The sequence below is a fragment of the Centruroides vittatus genome, unplaced genomic scaffold, assembly GCF_030686945.1.
Source record: "Centruroides vittatus isolate TY-2023 unplaced genomic scaffold, ASM3068694v2 contig_799, whole genome shotgun sequence".
Lineage (NCBI taxonomy): Eukaryota > Metazoa > Arthropoda > Arachnida > Scorpiones > Buthidae > Centruroides > Centruroides vittatus.
The window spans coordinates 59,948-77,872 of NW_027122516.1; the positions used below are offsets into that span (position 1 = coordinate 59,948).

The 17,925-nt window shown below is 27.0% G+C and overlaps 1 protein-coding gene across 1 annotated transcript in view; it reads right to left on the reverse strand.

The window, feature by feature from the left end:
- The window catches only part of Wdr82 (WD repeat domain 82), a 24,465-nt gene continuing 6,540 nt past the window's right edge, over nucleotides 1-17,925 (reverse strand). The window contains exons 3-9 of the mRNA XM_067278251.1: nucleotides 7,584-7,650; nucleotides 7,187-7,286; nucleotides 6,959-7,075; nucleotides 6,730-6,885; nucleotides 3,472-3,541; nucleotides 517-659; nucleotides 1-426 (exon numbers count right to left, since the gene is read on the reverse strand). Of these exons, the coding sequence (XP_067134352.1) occupies nucleotides 391-426; nucleotides 517-659; nucleotides 3,472-3,541; nucleotides 6,730-6,885; nucleotides 6,959-7,075; nucleotides 7,187-7,286; nucleotides 7,584-7,650 (689 nt within the window). The 3' untranslated portion in view covers nucleotides 1-390. The remainder of the gene's footprint in view (nucleotides 427-516; nucleotides 660-3,471; nucleotides 3,542-6,729; nucleotides 6,886-6,958; nucleotides 7,076-7,186; nucleotides 7,287-7,583; nucleotides 7,651-17,925) is intronic.

A 17,925-nucleotide genomic window follows, 5' to 3' on the forward strand; every position in this document is an offset into this window, starting at 1 on the left:
TCGTAGGAAAATAATTTATTGAATTCAATTTTTTCAAATAATTTTAATACTCGAAGATTAAAACTTTCGATTGTTAAATCTTATCGTTAAACACGTGGGCCGACCTTGCTCTCCGATATCTCGAACGTAAGCGAGGGCGGCTTTTAAATACAACGTACGTACGTGATTGTAATGAATTCCAAATAATATTGTGCATTGACGATGATATTCAAATGGAAGAATTATGATAACAAATGTGAAATATAATTATTAAAGAACTGATACTTCACAAATGACAATTATGTACATATCAATGAATTTTTGTAAAAATAAAAGTCTTTCCTAAACCAGTTCATCCATTTTTGTATAAAATTCATTTTGCTTGTGATGAAATTTTCTGTGATGTAAAATTTAGAAGACTTCTTCAATTGTAGGAAGCCAAAAAGCCTAGAGAAAAACAAACAAACAAAAAAAGTCTTTTTAAATAATGAAAAAAGAATTGATGCAATATATTTATTACAATTATAATAAACATACCATATTTGTACATGCAGATGCCAGCATCATATACTTTGGATTAAACTGAATGCATTGCACGGGACCTGTATGATCGCAATTTAACAGAGCCGTTTTAATTCCGGTTTCCGTATTCCACACGTGAATACGTCCGTCGGTAGAACCTAAATAATCATTTTTAAACAATATTGTGTTAATAAATAAATTTAATAAAAACTACCTCAATTTTTATAAATTAATATTTTATTATATTTTTGCATTCAATTATCTGATAAAGACATTATACACTCAAACCTGTTTTTGTGCGGTCTTTTTTCTGCAATTTTTTATACGTGCAATGTGTTTTGTGCAGTATACCAATTTGATTGAAATTCATATACCGCAAACAAAAAATCACACAAAAACAGGTTTGAGTGTAATAGAATATTACTTTTAAAAAAATTAAAGGTATTTGTTAGTTTTATAAGTGCTAACTTTTTATTATAAGATGTATTTAACAAAATATTAGTGTTGTAGAATATACTGTAGTTAAATTAATTAGTTAAAAGTTGTATTTTATGGTTATCTTGCAATGAAATTACATATTTTAAGAAAATGCCACTAAGTTATATATTATTAAATACAAAATTTAATGTTCTTACCAGCAAAGTATTTTACAATAATATAATTATAAACAACAATAACTTGCTAATTCCAATAGAAAAAGAAACATGAAAATTTTCTATCTATATTTACTAAAGTTAATTTAGTAAATATAGTCTAAAGTTTAATAACTATGTTGGTAGGAAACAAACACTTCTTGAAATTTCAATTTCAGATTTTCATTTTTATATACAAATAATTTAAAAACTGTTACTAAAGTTTTCATAAATATTAAAAATGGACTTAATTACCAATTTAAATTAAAGAATTATTATTAATTACGATTAAAATGAAAGAATTGTTGATATTTTAACTACCTTTTAACATTTACCAGCAAAAATTATTGTTTAAACTATCTAACATTTTTGGTAATCTAATCAACCATCTTCAGGATATGTCATATAGAACTTATATTGATTTATTTTAAGGTGACACAACACACGGGTAATCTGCGGAAGTGGGTTGCCTCCCAGAAGGATACTTTTATGGGAAATTGGCCCCTATTTAAGTGTTACTAACATGAATAAAACCAATACATGACCAGTCTGTTGGCACGGTACCACGACTACCAGTGCTCGGTAGTTTTCTCCATTTGGCCAATGGTGGGCTAGAACTTGTGATGGAATTCATAGATTTGAATTCAAATAGAATACACAAATTTGTGTATTGAACAAAACATATGATAATTCAAAATAATTATAATTCAGTTCGATGCTGTTGCTAAGATAACTTTATTTATATATGTTTAGAATAAGTCAAACATACATCAAACGAAACCCGATATCGTAAGCAAATACACCAATGACTGCCATAAATGATCGGGCTAAGTTTTGGATAAATGATTATAGATTAGAAATAAATTTGGCACTAGAGTTAGGCATTAGGCACCATCTCTTATTAAAATTAATAATTATAATATTTAATTAATTAATTTAGATTAAACTGGAAGAAAAGAATCGGCCCGAAGCGGGACTTGAACCGTGCTCCCGCTTACCGTGCGGACACGTTGCCAGTTACGCTACCCGGACCTTTGGTCCAATCTCCTCTTCCAGCATATATAAGACTAAGATATAACCATATGCCGACTGGGGACACATCCATGCCCATGGCCAGAAACATCCACTCAAAGCACTCAGTTGGCCATCGCAACCCCGGCAAGGTATATATATACAAACATACAATTTCATTTTCTTTCAGTTTAATCTAAATTAATTAATTAAATATTATAATTATTAATTTTAATAAGAGATGGCACCTAATGCCTAACTCTATAGATTAGAAATAAATTTGGCACTAATCATTTATCCAAAATTTAGCTTGATCATTTACGGCAGTTGTTGGTGTATTTGCTTAGAATAAGTCATTAACACAAAAGTTGGTGAAATGAAATTAAATGTATATTTTAAATTTTAATTACTGTTTATTATTATTTGTCTACAAAATATAGTATAGTCGATTCCACATAAGTCGACACCGTAGGTTAATTATTCGGTTTTCTGTGGTCCCAGCCGACTTACATAGGCAATAATGTTATTAATGTTAAAAAACCTCGGTTTACTCGACATCGTTTAACTCGTCACCACTGGATAAATCAACATACTTTTTCTGTTTCACACTTTTTAGAACTCTGATAAGTCGACTCCCCTCCCTGAAAAAATGAGTTCACACCACACAGCTTATTGTACGGTGTGAACTCATTTTTTCAGGAGGGGAGTCGACTTATCAGAATTCTAAAAAGTGTGAAACAGAAAAAGTATGTTGATTTATCCAGTGGTGACGAGTTAAACGATGTCGAGTAAACCGAGGTTTTTTTAACATTAATAACATTAATGCCTACGTAAGTCAGCTGGGACCAATGTAGTCAATTTTTTAACTGACGAGTGTCGAGTGTCAAGTTATCCGGGTGTCGACTGTATTTTATTTCACGACACATTGTACTATAAAAGTCAAGTTATATTAGACCAGCATTTCTCAACCTTTTTAAAGGATCTGTAAAATGTCTGAAAAAATTCTACAGACAACTAAGTTATGGAGATTTAATTTTTTTAAACCTATATGGGTAATATCATTTGTGACATACTGCACATTTATAATATAATAATTCTAAAAGTATGTTTTGAATACATATAGAAACATAATTAATTAAACTGGAAATAACTATTAAAAGTGAATCATCTTTGAACAAAGTTTTAATCTTTATTAGTTTAAGTCTGCCTGTAGACCACCTGTCCTGTCATCACAGACCACAAGTTGATTAATGCCTCATTAGACAATTTAGTAAAAATATTCTTATTCTTGAAGATTATTTTCAAATTATAAGAAATAATAACTTACCACTTATTACAAATTGAGAGTCTGGTGTATAAGATGCTTCCAGAGATAATCCCTTATTGTTTATGTGTCCCTATAAATAAATAACACCATTTCAATATAACAAATTATGATAACCTACGTGATGCATTTTTTAAAAAATTTTTATTTTGTTTTTATTAAAATGACAGATTATATTAGATTTAAAGAGGTAAAAAAATACAAAATTAAATTATTATATATAAAATATTTTATTTGCATAAATGTTAATTTATTAATGTAATAACTAACTTATTTATAGAAATGATATAATAAGATGAAAAAAATTTAGCTATTAAAAATAATTTATGTTTGTCGAGTTTATAATCTGTTACGCTCGAGAGTGTATATGAATATACATAAACAAACAAATATAGCATTTACATAAACTAGGAAGAATATGAGCTGATTAATAAACAACTTCTGAAGTGATTCATTTCTATTACAAAATTCATACAAAATGATGAAAAGGGATTTGTATTATAATAAATTACGTATTTCATTTTAATTCAGCTTTATAAGATTTTTTTTGTTTTTGAAAAAATGATCATTTACTCTAAAATGATAGATACAAACTTAAAAATTAAGAGGAAGTTTGGAGTAAAACAAAATCCTAATCTCCAATGGATATTAGCACAAAACACAATAGTGTAAAGTTGTAGCATTTTTAATAAAAAAAAATATTATTTTTTACTTTAACTCTGTTTTAACAGTTGATACAAATTTGTTGGAAACATAAATATATATTTAAAATTAGAATGAACATAGAAGAGTGTACCAGATATTAATCAGATTTTATTAATTAAACTGTGAAATACAACATGAGAATCTTTATCCCTAGTCTCAGTATACAAAAATTTAACAAATTCCACATTCTAAATTAAAGACTGTAAACTAAGTACTATGCATTCTGTTAGCTACAAACAAAGGAACAACTCATTAAGGTGTAAATATTAATCAGTTTTCTTTGTTAATCTCTGATACAATTTCAAGCTGTTATATAAACAGTAATAAAGTTAAATGAAATTGAAAATACTTCATTATTTTCAATAAACAGTCAGAATGATAAACTTTGTTGACGCACACGATTCTAATATGTTTCAAAAGTCACTGAATAGTGCTGCCAAATACAAAACTGCAAAAAGGAAATATTTACAGTAGGATCGCATTACGTCAATTATTCTATATATATATTAAATAAATTAAAATTAATAAATACTACTACTTTGTTTATTTTTCTTACGAATTAGCCATTTACGAACTTCTTTCACAAAGTTACTGAAACAATCAGTCTGTATATATTTTTTTCCTATTTAATCAATTTATAACTATATCATCTACAAATCTATACCTGAAAAAAATGTACTCAATCTTTATCAGTGAAGAGACTAGGAGTTTACTAGGAGAAAAGACTAATGTTTTCTATAATGTCATTGAATTTTCTTTAATTTTAAAAAAAAAAACTTTATTTAACTTATTAGACTTGTATCTATGTCACTAAACACCTAAATCAAAACTTAATACATTAGTAATGGTCGGTCAAAAAGTGAGTACATATTTCGGGACATCCTGTAGTTATCTTTTGTATTTGACTGATTTAAAAAAATACTACCATATTTATAAATAATTTATTCAATGAGTCATAATTTTCCAAATACATGTATATATACAGTAACACCTGTCCAAGACGGAAACCTGCCAATCAGAAAAAATATTCGGTACTGTGCAAGTCTGGTTTACGCAGGTTTCACTGTATAATAACATTTGTATATGTATATACAATAAAACCTGTCTAAAACAGAACTTGAATAAAACAGAAATCTGCCTAAATAGAAAAACTTTGGAATGGAACAACTTTCTAAGTTAAATTTTACTAAGTTATAAGTCAGAAATCAGTCTAACATGGAAATAAATAAGGGTTTTGGATACAAAAAACATAGTTTTTTTTTTTGCTTTATTCGGATTAAATTAAGACTACATTTGTGTATAAATAAATAAAATTGTCTCTAGGTATAATGATCAGAGCATGACAAACTATTTCTGAGAATGAGTTTGAACCTTTACAGAGAAACAAAGGTCATGTGATACTATACATACAGTTTTTGTTAAAATTAGTCTTTAGTGTTATTAACAAGGGTAAAATCAATTTTCAAGAATCAAGGAGAAGATTTCAAGATCTGAATGAGTTTCAGAGAAGAACTGATTCTCAAGAACAAGTAACAAATGTAATTCATTGAAAATAATGAGAATAAAACAACACAAGGTTGCTAATTTTCTTTTTGAAGGAATACAAAATAGTATCTAATTAGTATCGAGTATTTGAGAACAAGTTGATTAACATTGTTATTAATTACAGAGACTGAAGTTACTGATTAATTAGAGGATTAAAATTCCTCGAAAAGTCAGATCACAGACTAGTTAATTTGTGGTTAACTTGGTCTCTGTGTTACTATAATACAATCAGAATTTCCAACACTAGTTCTTGGTTCTCAAAATTGGTTTATTCACTGTCACACAAGTTCATTAGGATCACGTCCAAGAAGTCTTAGTATTAGTGAGTATTCTAGCACGAATTCTTGAAGAGCAAGAACCTCTTGCAATCAAACAATTCTCAATTCTGCATTTGAATACTCCCATCTTTACTTTTAATCATTTTGGATTAATTTACATTAAACCTAGTTATATAGTAATAAAATGTTTCTGTAATAAAAGTGATTTTACTATAAAAATAATATAAATGCAATACCAAATAAATATAACAAATACAATAAAAAAATTTATTTATACTATAAAATGAATGTAACTGTGACATCTGTTAAAGTTAAAAAAATTTTAAATATATACATATTATTAAAACCTGTACAAATGGGGAAAAATTTGGTAGTGTGATTCCAGTTTAAGTAGATTTTACTCTATATAATTTTTTAGAAATGATTGTACATATAAATATAATGCAATTGTTAAGGTTTATTTTAGTAACCACTTTAATTTCTAATGTTTTTGGCTATACTTTACTTCAGTATGGCAAAAACATTAGAAATTAAAGCGGTTAATGCAATTATTACAGTTTATTGGAGTGTCTTTAGTAGTCAACATTGCATTTTTTCATTTTATTATACATATAATTTTGATATTTAAAAATGAAATATTTTTCAATGATTTTTATAAGAATTAATCAAAAAATTTCCTTAATATCAAATTTTTTCATAATCAAAGTAACCTCTTAACAATATAAATACCTACCATAAATGTTTGAAGTGGAGTTCCATGAAATGCATCGATTAAATGTAAAATTTGTCCATTTGTGTAAATCAGAATTGTTTTTCCGTCAGGGCCAAATTTAAGTCCTGTCCAGTCACAATCTTTGTCTTGAGGTAAACGGAATGTATTAAATGGACCCTATAAACGATTTAAATAAATATTTAATGCAAGTAATTAAAATTTTAAATAATATCAAGAAAATTCTACATACTTTATCAAAAGATCTCAAATCGTATAATTTAATAGCTTCGGAATTAACACCGACTGCAAATATAAGCCCTTCCGGATCAAAATTTGCCACAGGTCTTCCAGTTAAATGCATTAAACCCTATAAACGTAAAATTTATTTATTTTTCTGATCTTTTATAAAAATCTTTTCCTAGATTTTATGCATTTGCCACAAAAGGATTCTTATATTCAAAAATTAAATATTACAAACCTGACAATTTGGAGATCTCAAATCCCATAACCTCATTGTTTTATCCAAAGATCCGGAAAGAAAAGTGTCATCTACTGGTGACATGCATAATGTAACAACTCTAAAATTAAATTATTATTATTATTATCATTTTTGATTATATTTATTTCTTGCTTAGAAACTAGAACAAATAAGAAATCAAATTGATCTGAGTAAAAAAGTTGATTTTAAATATTCAAAAAAATATTTGTATACGATCAATTATAAACAGAATAATTTACATTCCAAACTTGTTTGTAATGTAAATTAAAAAAATTAATAATAATATTTCAATAATAAACATATTAATATATTTTTACTCACAATCATTAGTAATAAAAGTACTGTACCTTATGCCAAAGAATAATTTAATACTTACTTTTTAGTATGTCCAGGAAAATATCTGATATACTTATTATCATGAAGTGAAAGATACCTGATAGTATCTGAAAAGAAAAAAAATTTGATAATATAATTATAAAATTTATCTATACTGAATATTTGAGGAATCTAAAAATTCCTTCATAAATTAATATAACAATACAATAATTTTATTTTTGACAATTTTTTCAAAAGTTTTTGCTTCTGCAAAACAGGTCCATTTGCCAATTGAGTAAATAATTGTAATCTTTGAAAACATTCAGAAAACATTATAGCAACTTTCATAACCAACACTTTGTTGTTTAAAATGGCCCAGTTCTATTGAACTGGTGGGTGGGGCTAATTTTACGTGGGATACTATTACGGGATTATTTTTACTCTCTACAAGTTAAATGTTTTAATTTCAGATCTTTGTTCTTTATTTAGTGAACTTAGTATTAGCATGTAAGCCTTGGTGTTAAAACTATGAAAACGAAATCACAAATTTTGTTTATACTTGTGTGTTAACAGTAATTCCACCAATTGGCCGGATGGCCGAGCGGTCAAGGTGGCAGCCTAACGCTCTGGGGGACCTGGGATCGAATCCGGACGGGTCGAAAAATCCCCGGGAATTTTTCGGGGATGGTCCATCTGGATGTGTCGGGTCCCCTTCACCACTCGGCCACCCCAATGTGGGCCTGGCATAATAGACTTGCAAAAAGAGGCACTCTTAGTGCTCACAGGGCGGAAAGAGTTTTAAAAAAAAAAAGTAATTCCACCAAAATGATTAACTGTAATTCATCTAATGTAGCAGTCTCAAAATCTACATATTTATATAAATTATTAACTTTTATTGATTTATTAAACACTGAAAAAATTTATTCAATAAACAATTTCATTAAAAAAAATTAAAATCAGACCTGTATTTACCTAGAATACTATATTAAAATTTTCCTGTGTCATTATTTAACATTTTATGTAAAGTCATAAAACAAGATTTCTCAAATTACAATAAATTATCATAAATATTTGGTTAATGAAATTATAAATAAAGTGTGACTCTATATTTTAAATACTTTTTTACATTAAATATCATTCAGAAAATAAATAAACGAGCACAAAAACACTATCTGTCTTGCATTTGTATTGTTTTTCCCCTTAGTTGCAATACACTTTCTAGATGGCAACAGCTGTTGATGACCTATATTTTAGTTTTCATTCCAGTTTTGAGACTGGATCTAATTTGTGTTGAGTGTATGGGTTAACAAGTGATACAATTAGTGATTCATGGAGTGAAAATGATAAACCTGCTTTGCAGAGGAAGAAACACAAAGCTAACCTTCACTCACAGAAGAAACAAAAGACAAAGATGGCTCAACTAGGTGTCATCTGACATCAATACAGTAAGTAAACACAATGAGGCAAAAGTTACAAATAAAAATTGTTATTGTAAATGTCTCTTCGTGAAAAATTTTTTCACGAAGAGCTAGCAATGAAATTATATGATGGGAAGCAAAAAAATGAACAGGATAATTAACAGATCAGGTTAACAGATGATAAACCTGTGCAAAGATATCAGCAAAAAATGGAGCTCAATTCAAACCAAAAGCAAATAATTTTTTTCATTTTGTGATGAAAGAAAGTGTCTGTGTTCCTGTCTACAAATAAGTATTTTTGAACTCTCATGCCATATCAAACATTCAAGTTCAATGTTTAACTGTTCTTTTATCGGAAAATCTCCAAAAGATAGTTAGGGAAAGTGTAATAGCAAACATAATGTTATCAAAAACAAGCATGTTATCACAATAAAAAAACACATTTAGCATGTAATTTTATGACCCCCACAAGGGAATAATATAATATTATGAACCCACTATGGGAATAGTCTAAACAAACAACATATCCTAGACCACTTAGTGATATCAGAGCAGAAAGAGGTTTATGACCCACACTGAAACTGTTCTCTTATTAAAAAAAAGACATATTGAATCCTTTCCAATAAAAAACTTTACATTATGCTTCCAGAACTGTAAAATATTTAGTAAGCTTTTTGAATGTTAAGATAAGACAGTTTGTTTGCCAAAAAATACCCTGAACTGGTAAAGGTTACTAAATATGTGTTTCATTTGAAGCTTTTCAATAAAAATTTCAACATAAGATTTGGAAGCAAAGGTCTGTTCAGAATGTGAACATTTTCTCAATTACAAAAAAGAGTGATCAGCTTATTGCATATAAAAATTTCAATGACTTAATACAATCAAATTTTGTGTCTGTCCATATTAATCCATATACTCATCAAAATAAAAGTTGTATCTATATCCCATTCATGTGACTCTACAAACATCCCATCATTTTTTGGCACATATCAAACAATTTTAAATTATGTTGAGCAGCTATTTTGTCTGGATGATCACAAATATAAATTGTCATGTAGCAAGCTCAGGTACTGTACATTACCAATAATTAGTTTTACAGTTTTACTGTTCTGTTTTTATTGTTACTTGTGAGGTTTATTTGGAAGGGGATTGCAACTATGTGCCCTTAAGCAATGCTTAAGGATAAAAATCTAAATGTTGCCGCTGCTTAGTTAATAATTCATAAAAGACATTCAAATATATTTTACAACGAACAACAAGCAGTTACCAAACTGTGTGAAGGAAACCCAGATGCATCAGCTCTCTGCTTTGACTTTGTGTAAACTTTACCACTACACCACATACCTGAAGTGTTTTACTACAGATAATAATGGTACATGTTTTTGAAATCTACAACCTCAAGGAAAATACTGGCCATTGTTATATTTATCATGAAGGGTAAACTTACTAAACTCCAAATAAAATGTGCATGTTTCTCAATGCTAATATTAAAAAAAAATACTGAATCCCATTAAAAAATGTCACCTTTTTTTCAGAATCAAAATAAAAATCTCACATTTGCATGCTTTTTATTAACTTTACAGGCAATTTAAACGTTATACCATTACTTCCCTCATAAAATTATTTATATCTAATAACAGGAAATAATGGTATAATAACTTCCTTTCTTTTAATGGTTCCAAAATACCTATCATAGGGATTTTGGAACCATTAAAAAAAAAAAAAAAAAACACACACACACACACACATTATTCATTCTTTTTGTTCTTACTGTTTTTCTCTTTTGTCTACACAGAAAACAAAAACAGTAAGAACAAACAGTGCTTGGAGTTTACCTTTCCCAGGAGTATGAGGACATGATTACTACCAGCAAGAAAGAGCAGGTGTTCTACTCTGAAACAGTAACACACGAAGATATTATAAACATTGCAGCAATATAGACCATAAAGTCTATATTGCTGCAATGACATAACGATCTACGTATTTTAGTGCTTTTTTAAATATCTATTTTAAACTTAAGATTAATAAATTATTACTTTCTTTGTTTTTAACGAATGATTATCACATCTAGTGACATTCAAAATGATGTAATTTTCTTTCTTCTACATTAAACTGCTGGCCTGAAAGAACTGTAAAGAATTTTAGACAACTAATCAGAATAACTTTAAAACTGTGTTGAGTTCAGCTAATAATAATTTTCAGGAAAATAAAAATGATACATCTACCAGAGATGATATTTAAAATTTTGTGATGTACATTAAATTCCTCTTCAATAAAATATTGTACAGTGGTACCTCATACTTCAAACGCTTCAGAGTTCTAATGCAAAATTCAACAAAAATTTGTCTCCGAGTTTGAATGCTGCTTTGAAGTTCGAACAGCGTGCACGTCGAAAAAAAATTGTTTGAAGCATAAATGTAACCATGTTGCATGTCCAACTTATCTCATGTTACGCGTGTAAGTATGCAGTGCTTTTTTCGCTTTATTTTTGGTGTGTTTGGTTATATATACTGTATTGTATATTATTCATCAATTTTTAACAATTTCTTCCTGTAATTTTTCTTTGTCGATAGCTTTTGGGTGCCCGTTTTGTATCCTTCAATTAAAAATTTCCCGAACAGAACTTTTAAATCATGTTTGACATGTTCAAAGTTCAGGAACATCTTTCCCATAATACATTACAATTGTTTTTACTGCTTGTGGCATTATATTCTTTTTGAAAAACATAAAGCATTTTATGCCTGATATGCTTTTTATCCAAAGACATTACAACTCGATTTTATTCAAACAAAATGTGAAGTAAAAAGTTTAAAGTAAGATTCTGAACAAAGAATAAAATCTCACTAAAATCTATATGTTAAATTTCACAACTGTTATAATTAAATCACACATCTATGTTAAGATGCCAAAGTCCAAGACATGCTACCAATAAACGCAGTTTTCATTTTATTATACAGAATTTATGTATCTTATTGATGGTTTTCATGTTTTAATTCATTATTAATGCATTTAATTGTGTTATTTTTACCTTAAATTATGTGTACTTGCTGTTTTAAATTTACATAGTGTGTACTGTTAAGGGTCTGGGAATGGATTAATTCACTTACCATTATTTCTAGTGGAAAAAACTGATTTGGACTGACTTCCAACAGCCTCCTGGAATGAATTAAGTTTGAAGTACAAGATACCACGGTACTTATTTCATTTAGTTTCACTTTAGTAAATATCATATCATTTATCATTCTTATAGGTGAATTTACTAGTTATAGTGACATTTTTCCTTGTTCATTAATGAATTAAGTTGTTCAGAAAAGTTAATTAAAGTGTTTAAAAACAATTATAAAGGTTTTTCTTATTCTTTATGAAAGCAGGTTTGAAGCTCTCGGGTTTTGTTTTCAAATGTTTTAATTTTTACAACTTGGGAACATCTGCCGCTGAAGAAATAAGCAAACCGCCGTTGCTATAATAACCATTAGAATACAGTTAAATCTGCTCTAGATATTAAAAAATGTTCTAGAACGCTCAACATTCATTAGTTATTCTGTAAGTTCTATGTTCCTAAATTCTAAAAATTGTAGCTTTTGAAAGTGAAGCCAAGAGTTTCAAATATACTTAAACAAGAAATAAAAAAATAATAAAGATTTCTAAATCATCCTAAGGGGATTTATTGACTTTTTATATTCTAAAGAAGACACAGTTAAACTATTTGAAACTGAGACCAATCTATACAGTATACAAATTTTTGAATGATTTAAAATGCAATTTTATAACTGATTTCATCCTGAAGAAAGGTCAATAATTAATAATTAGAATAGACACAGCATCAGAAATAATTATCATCTTGGCCATAGACACAAATATATTTAATCTACAAAACAATTAACTTATATTGACTTTTCTGTAGCAAAAATTAGTATGATATATCTACACTAAAATATTTAATTTATATAACTTATTTTACCTGATTTACAATTAACAAAACAAATTAATTATAAAACGCAGCTAATTAAAATTCTTCGTTAATTATTCAAGATTTTAAACTTCGTAAATATTTTATTTAATTTTACATTCGATCAAAGTCAATAATGAACAATTGGCAAGAAATGAATAGTTTAATATTTCCATAATTTAATTTGGCTAAATATATATATATTTACTAATACTTTAGATTAAAAATTCATACAATTAAATTAAAAATGCATTCTGAAGCTTTGTCTTCTATAAAGATGAATTATTGGACTCATATGTGTTATTGAGATCTTTCATTACAAATTAAAAATTGTAATGAAATTTAAGAATATTTCATGTATAAAAATTACAGAGTGCACGAAGGTATTGTATTGACTATTTAAATTCATTTTCAATAACTTTATATGCATGATTAATTATACCCAATTTCTTACTTCTTTCATTAATATGTTAAATATGTTTTATTTTCTCTCTCATTTTTATAAATTTTTTCTTGAATTTTATTTCAGAGGGTACTATTGTCATTCTGTGCCGTAAGAGTACTTTCAATTCTTTTCACTTTGTAGTTTAATCTGGCATTGACTAGTTGTAATGATTTGTTGCTTATCTTTTTTGCATAATATTTGATTATTTAGTATTTTTACCAGGTATAAGTGGTGATTATTATTATTATTATTATTATTTTTGCTTTCTTTCAGTTTGTGTAAAAACATATTTAAAAACAATATTTACATTTACTATTATGGGACCAGCACCAGGTCGTCACTGTTCGGTCGGTCAGTGTTTTTGCTTATTTAATTATTGTATATTGTATATTGTAAACCTGATTACTTGAATTTTTGTATGTAATTCTATTTTATTATTTTGTTCTCAGTACAAAGGGCGGGAGAAAAAACCTTGTACTAATTTAAATGATTACGCCCAATTCCAAAAATGAAACTAATTTTAAGAATGTGTCAGTCTGGTATAATTTGGCATGAAATTTAAATTTTATTATACTTAACATATACATTTATAACATAGAAAATAATGAAATAAAATTAAAAAGTATTTTAAATTACTATTTTGTTGTATTAAAAATTATAGAACAGTAATTAACTATATAATTGATCTTTACACTAGTACAATACTAGTAGATACAATAGTAATGTCAGAAATTTTTGTAGATGATGTATGTTTTTAAAAATGTATTAAATATTTTGATTTTTCTGAATATCTACATTGACTATACTATATAATAATTTATATATTAGAATAAATAATCTGTAATATTACATAATCTACTATAATTATCGTAAAAATAAAATAACTACTAAATCAAAAACAGCAGTGTTGCAATTTGCTTATATTAATTTATAAAACATATTGGTAATTTAAGTTTTTTCCCAAAATAAAAATAATCATTATCACTTGAAAAATATGTTTTTCCTCACACTCAAGTGATTTACAAGTTAAACATTATAAATAAAAAAAGCAAATTATTTTAATTGATATTTTACATTATATTCATTAGAATATTCTTTGTTATATATTTATTTCAGATGATTATTTTATCATTGACAACAACTCGCCTATAACCTTGAAAACTATTTAATAAGTAGTATGTGAGGGATATTCTCTCCACCCCCTAATAAGTAGTTTCAAGAGTGAAGAATTATTATAAAATATACAATTTTCTAAATGCTTTTCTAAACTTGATATACAGTAGAAACCTTGCTTTGTGGCCACCTCGCTTATGTGACCACCAATGAAATTCCCATGTAAAATTCCCACATATACATTTTATGTAAATCAAACTATCTCAGTGGCCACTGGCCATCTCACTTAAGTGGTAAAGGTAGAAATGTCCTAAAGTGACATTTCTGTGCAATTTATATGGCCAACAGAACTGGAAAATCCCACATTCCTAAATTCAATCTATTATTTAAAGCACTTTAAACACAACTGAGCTTCGTTGCTATCGTTTTGGAAGTTTGCCTAGATCCACGTTAAACATGTAACAATTTTCAGTACCGTACTCCAATTAAAGTTCTGTTCGTCAATTTTCATAACCCCATTTTGGTGACAACTTCACTTATGTGGTCAGAAATTGTACACCCTGAAAGTGGTCACATAAGCGAGGTTTTTACTATATATCAAATATTTAGTATTTATTATAGTCTTTTAAATAAATTAAGTAGTGCTATGTGAAATAATTTAATACTTTATTAAACGTATTATTCATTAAAGGTTTTATTTCAGAAAAAAATTAATATAGGCATAAAAAACACTTAACAAATATAGTATTTTTAAGCTTACATATTAAAAATTTTTTACATTATTCTGATATGTTTAATCTATAATTGTTGTTAAAATGAATCAGAACTATAAATAAAACTCTGCTTGTTTATTTAGAAATGCAGATAATTAAATTTATTGATAAATAAATTCATTTTGTTATAACAGTAAATATATTTTACAAAGAATTTCTAATGTAATTTGATAAAAGTGAAACATTAGATATGAAAAACACAAATCTAATTTTTATGTATAGTACATGCAAGATATATTAAGTCAAATAATTTTATTATGTTTTAATAATCTAACTTGAAAGCATATTAAACTCTGATATGAAGGAAATTTAAATTCAATAAGTATTAAATCCATATCTTTTCAATCAATGAAGAATACAATCAGAATAAATACATCTTAATCTCCTTCAATGGGCTATTTAATTTCATTTTGACAAAAGTTAATTTCAAAGAAATAAAAAGTTCAATAAATGACTAACTGCTTAACATTAAAATGAGAACTCATTTGTTTCATTGAAACACTTATAAATTTATAAATTGAGGTATATTTTAAGATTAAATAAAACAGATTTGGAATAACAACATGTTATTTGCAATTCGGTCACTTCCAAAATACCGGAACTGACTGAATATTTAATCAATATTCCTTATTAATAAATAATCACAATTGTAAATATAATATTGATCTAATTCATTAACTGTTTCTAAATAAAGGAGTACATTCTATTCAAATAACTAACTTGATTTCTTTGGTCACTTAAAATAATTTAGAAGTAAAGTGGAAAATATATTTGAATGTTTGCAAGCTATTCAATTTATCATCTGATTTAATGAATATATGGATTATAAATTTAATAAAACAGTCTTTCTATTATGTATTTTATAATTTAATAACAAAAGGTATTTAAAGATACTTGAAATATTAAAATTATTATATGATTATTTAAAGAAATTTTTTATATACTGGCTGATTCAAAAGTCGGTTAATTGAAATATATTTTGAAATTTTTAAAAATAACATTCAATATAAAAAATAATACATATACAACACACGACACCGGGGTGTTGTAAAAAACATATCCTGTGAACCAATGACCGGTGTGCAACAAAAAAAGCAAAAGAGAAAGTTCATTGCTAACGTTTTCAAACTCCCGAGTTCTTCAGGTGTTAAACAAAATTCATTGTTTGTTTGAGCATAAAACACTTGGAATTCAAATGTTCATATTCCAAGTGTTTTATGTTCCATCAGAAATTCCATTTAACACCTGAAGAAGAACTCAGGGGAGTTTGAAAACGTTAGTGGTGAACTTTCTCTTTTATTTTTTTTTTCCGTTGCACATCAATCATTGGTTCACAGGGTACGTATTTTAAGAAAAAATAAAATCTTTTGTAAGCTATTTGCTTATATAATAAAGTAATTTTATAGAGTATTGATGAAAAGATATACAAATCTAAATTATTAATAAAATATTTTGTATTAGATAAAAATATTTTTGATTTTACAGTACAGTACAATCTTGGCAATCCAGCATTTATGGGATCAGAACAGTGTCGGATTAAGACGATTGCTGGAGGATTACAAGGCGAATTTGATGGCACAAACAAATTTGACACTGGAATTAACTATTAATCATGCAGCAAAACACAAGGTGGACTACTGATTAAAACATCCAAGTGCTCTGGCTATTGCCAATAATAATTATTGTCAAGTTGGTGAATTCCAACTAAATTTAGTGGGAAATAGAAGTAAGAGTGGAAATTTAGTAAGAGGTGCAGTATTTTTGGTGAGAAATTTCAAAAGACTGGTTTTTAAATTTATACAGTATTGCATTATAAGATACTGTATTTTTTTTTTTTGAGAAACCTAAGATGACAAGCTTAACAATCTTGAGCTTAAGGGTTCAAGTTAAGGCTCAATATCATACCATGTTTAATGGGAACTGGAGTTTAAACAAGTGGAAAGCTTGTCTACAACTTGAAAGTGCCAATAATACCCAAGAGTCAACTAGTATCAGATTACTGGACATGTCAACTAGTAAATATCCAATTACCAAGATTATACTGTATTTAAAAAACACTATTACAAAGTAAATGTAGTTCGAAATTTCAAATTAACATATGGAAGTTTCAGAAATACTTGGTGTTATCATGGTCATAATATTATTGATTACTGCACAGAATTCTGCCTAATTATGTTATGACATTTAAGATATAAAGTACAATACAAATATAAAGTACATATACTCTATTGACTTTTATTATAAATCAATAGCTTTTCAAACAATAAACTGTTGTAAGATAATGTTTTAATTTGGAAAATATATAATTAAAAATTATTTTAAAATATTTCATTTCAGTATGTTAAAATAATATTGATCTAAGTAACTAATTTAATTTTAAAAATAACATAATAATGATCAATATTTTTACTATTATAAAAAATTCTATAATTTGTTAATAATACATGTTACATTATATTTCTCAATATGTTCAACATATTGAGAACATACATATACAAAAATATAATATTTTTGCATTACGAAAAATCAATCTGACGACAAAAAAGGAAAAAAAAAATCAATTTTATAAATTTTTTCTGGATTGGAAAAATATAACTTTTAAATGTAATTATAATTAGAAAAGCATATTGATTTTAGAACAATGATAAAAAAAAATGTAGTAAATAATTTAGAACAAACCATTTGTTTAAAATAAAATAGTTTTT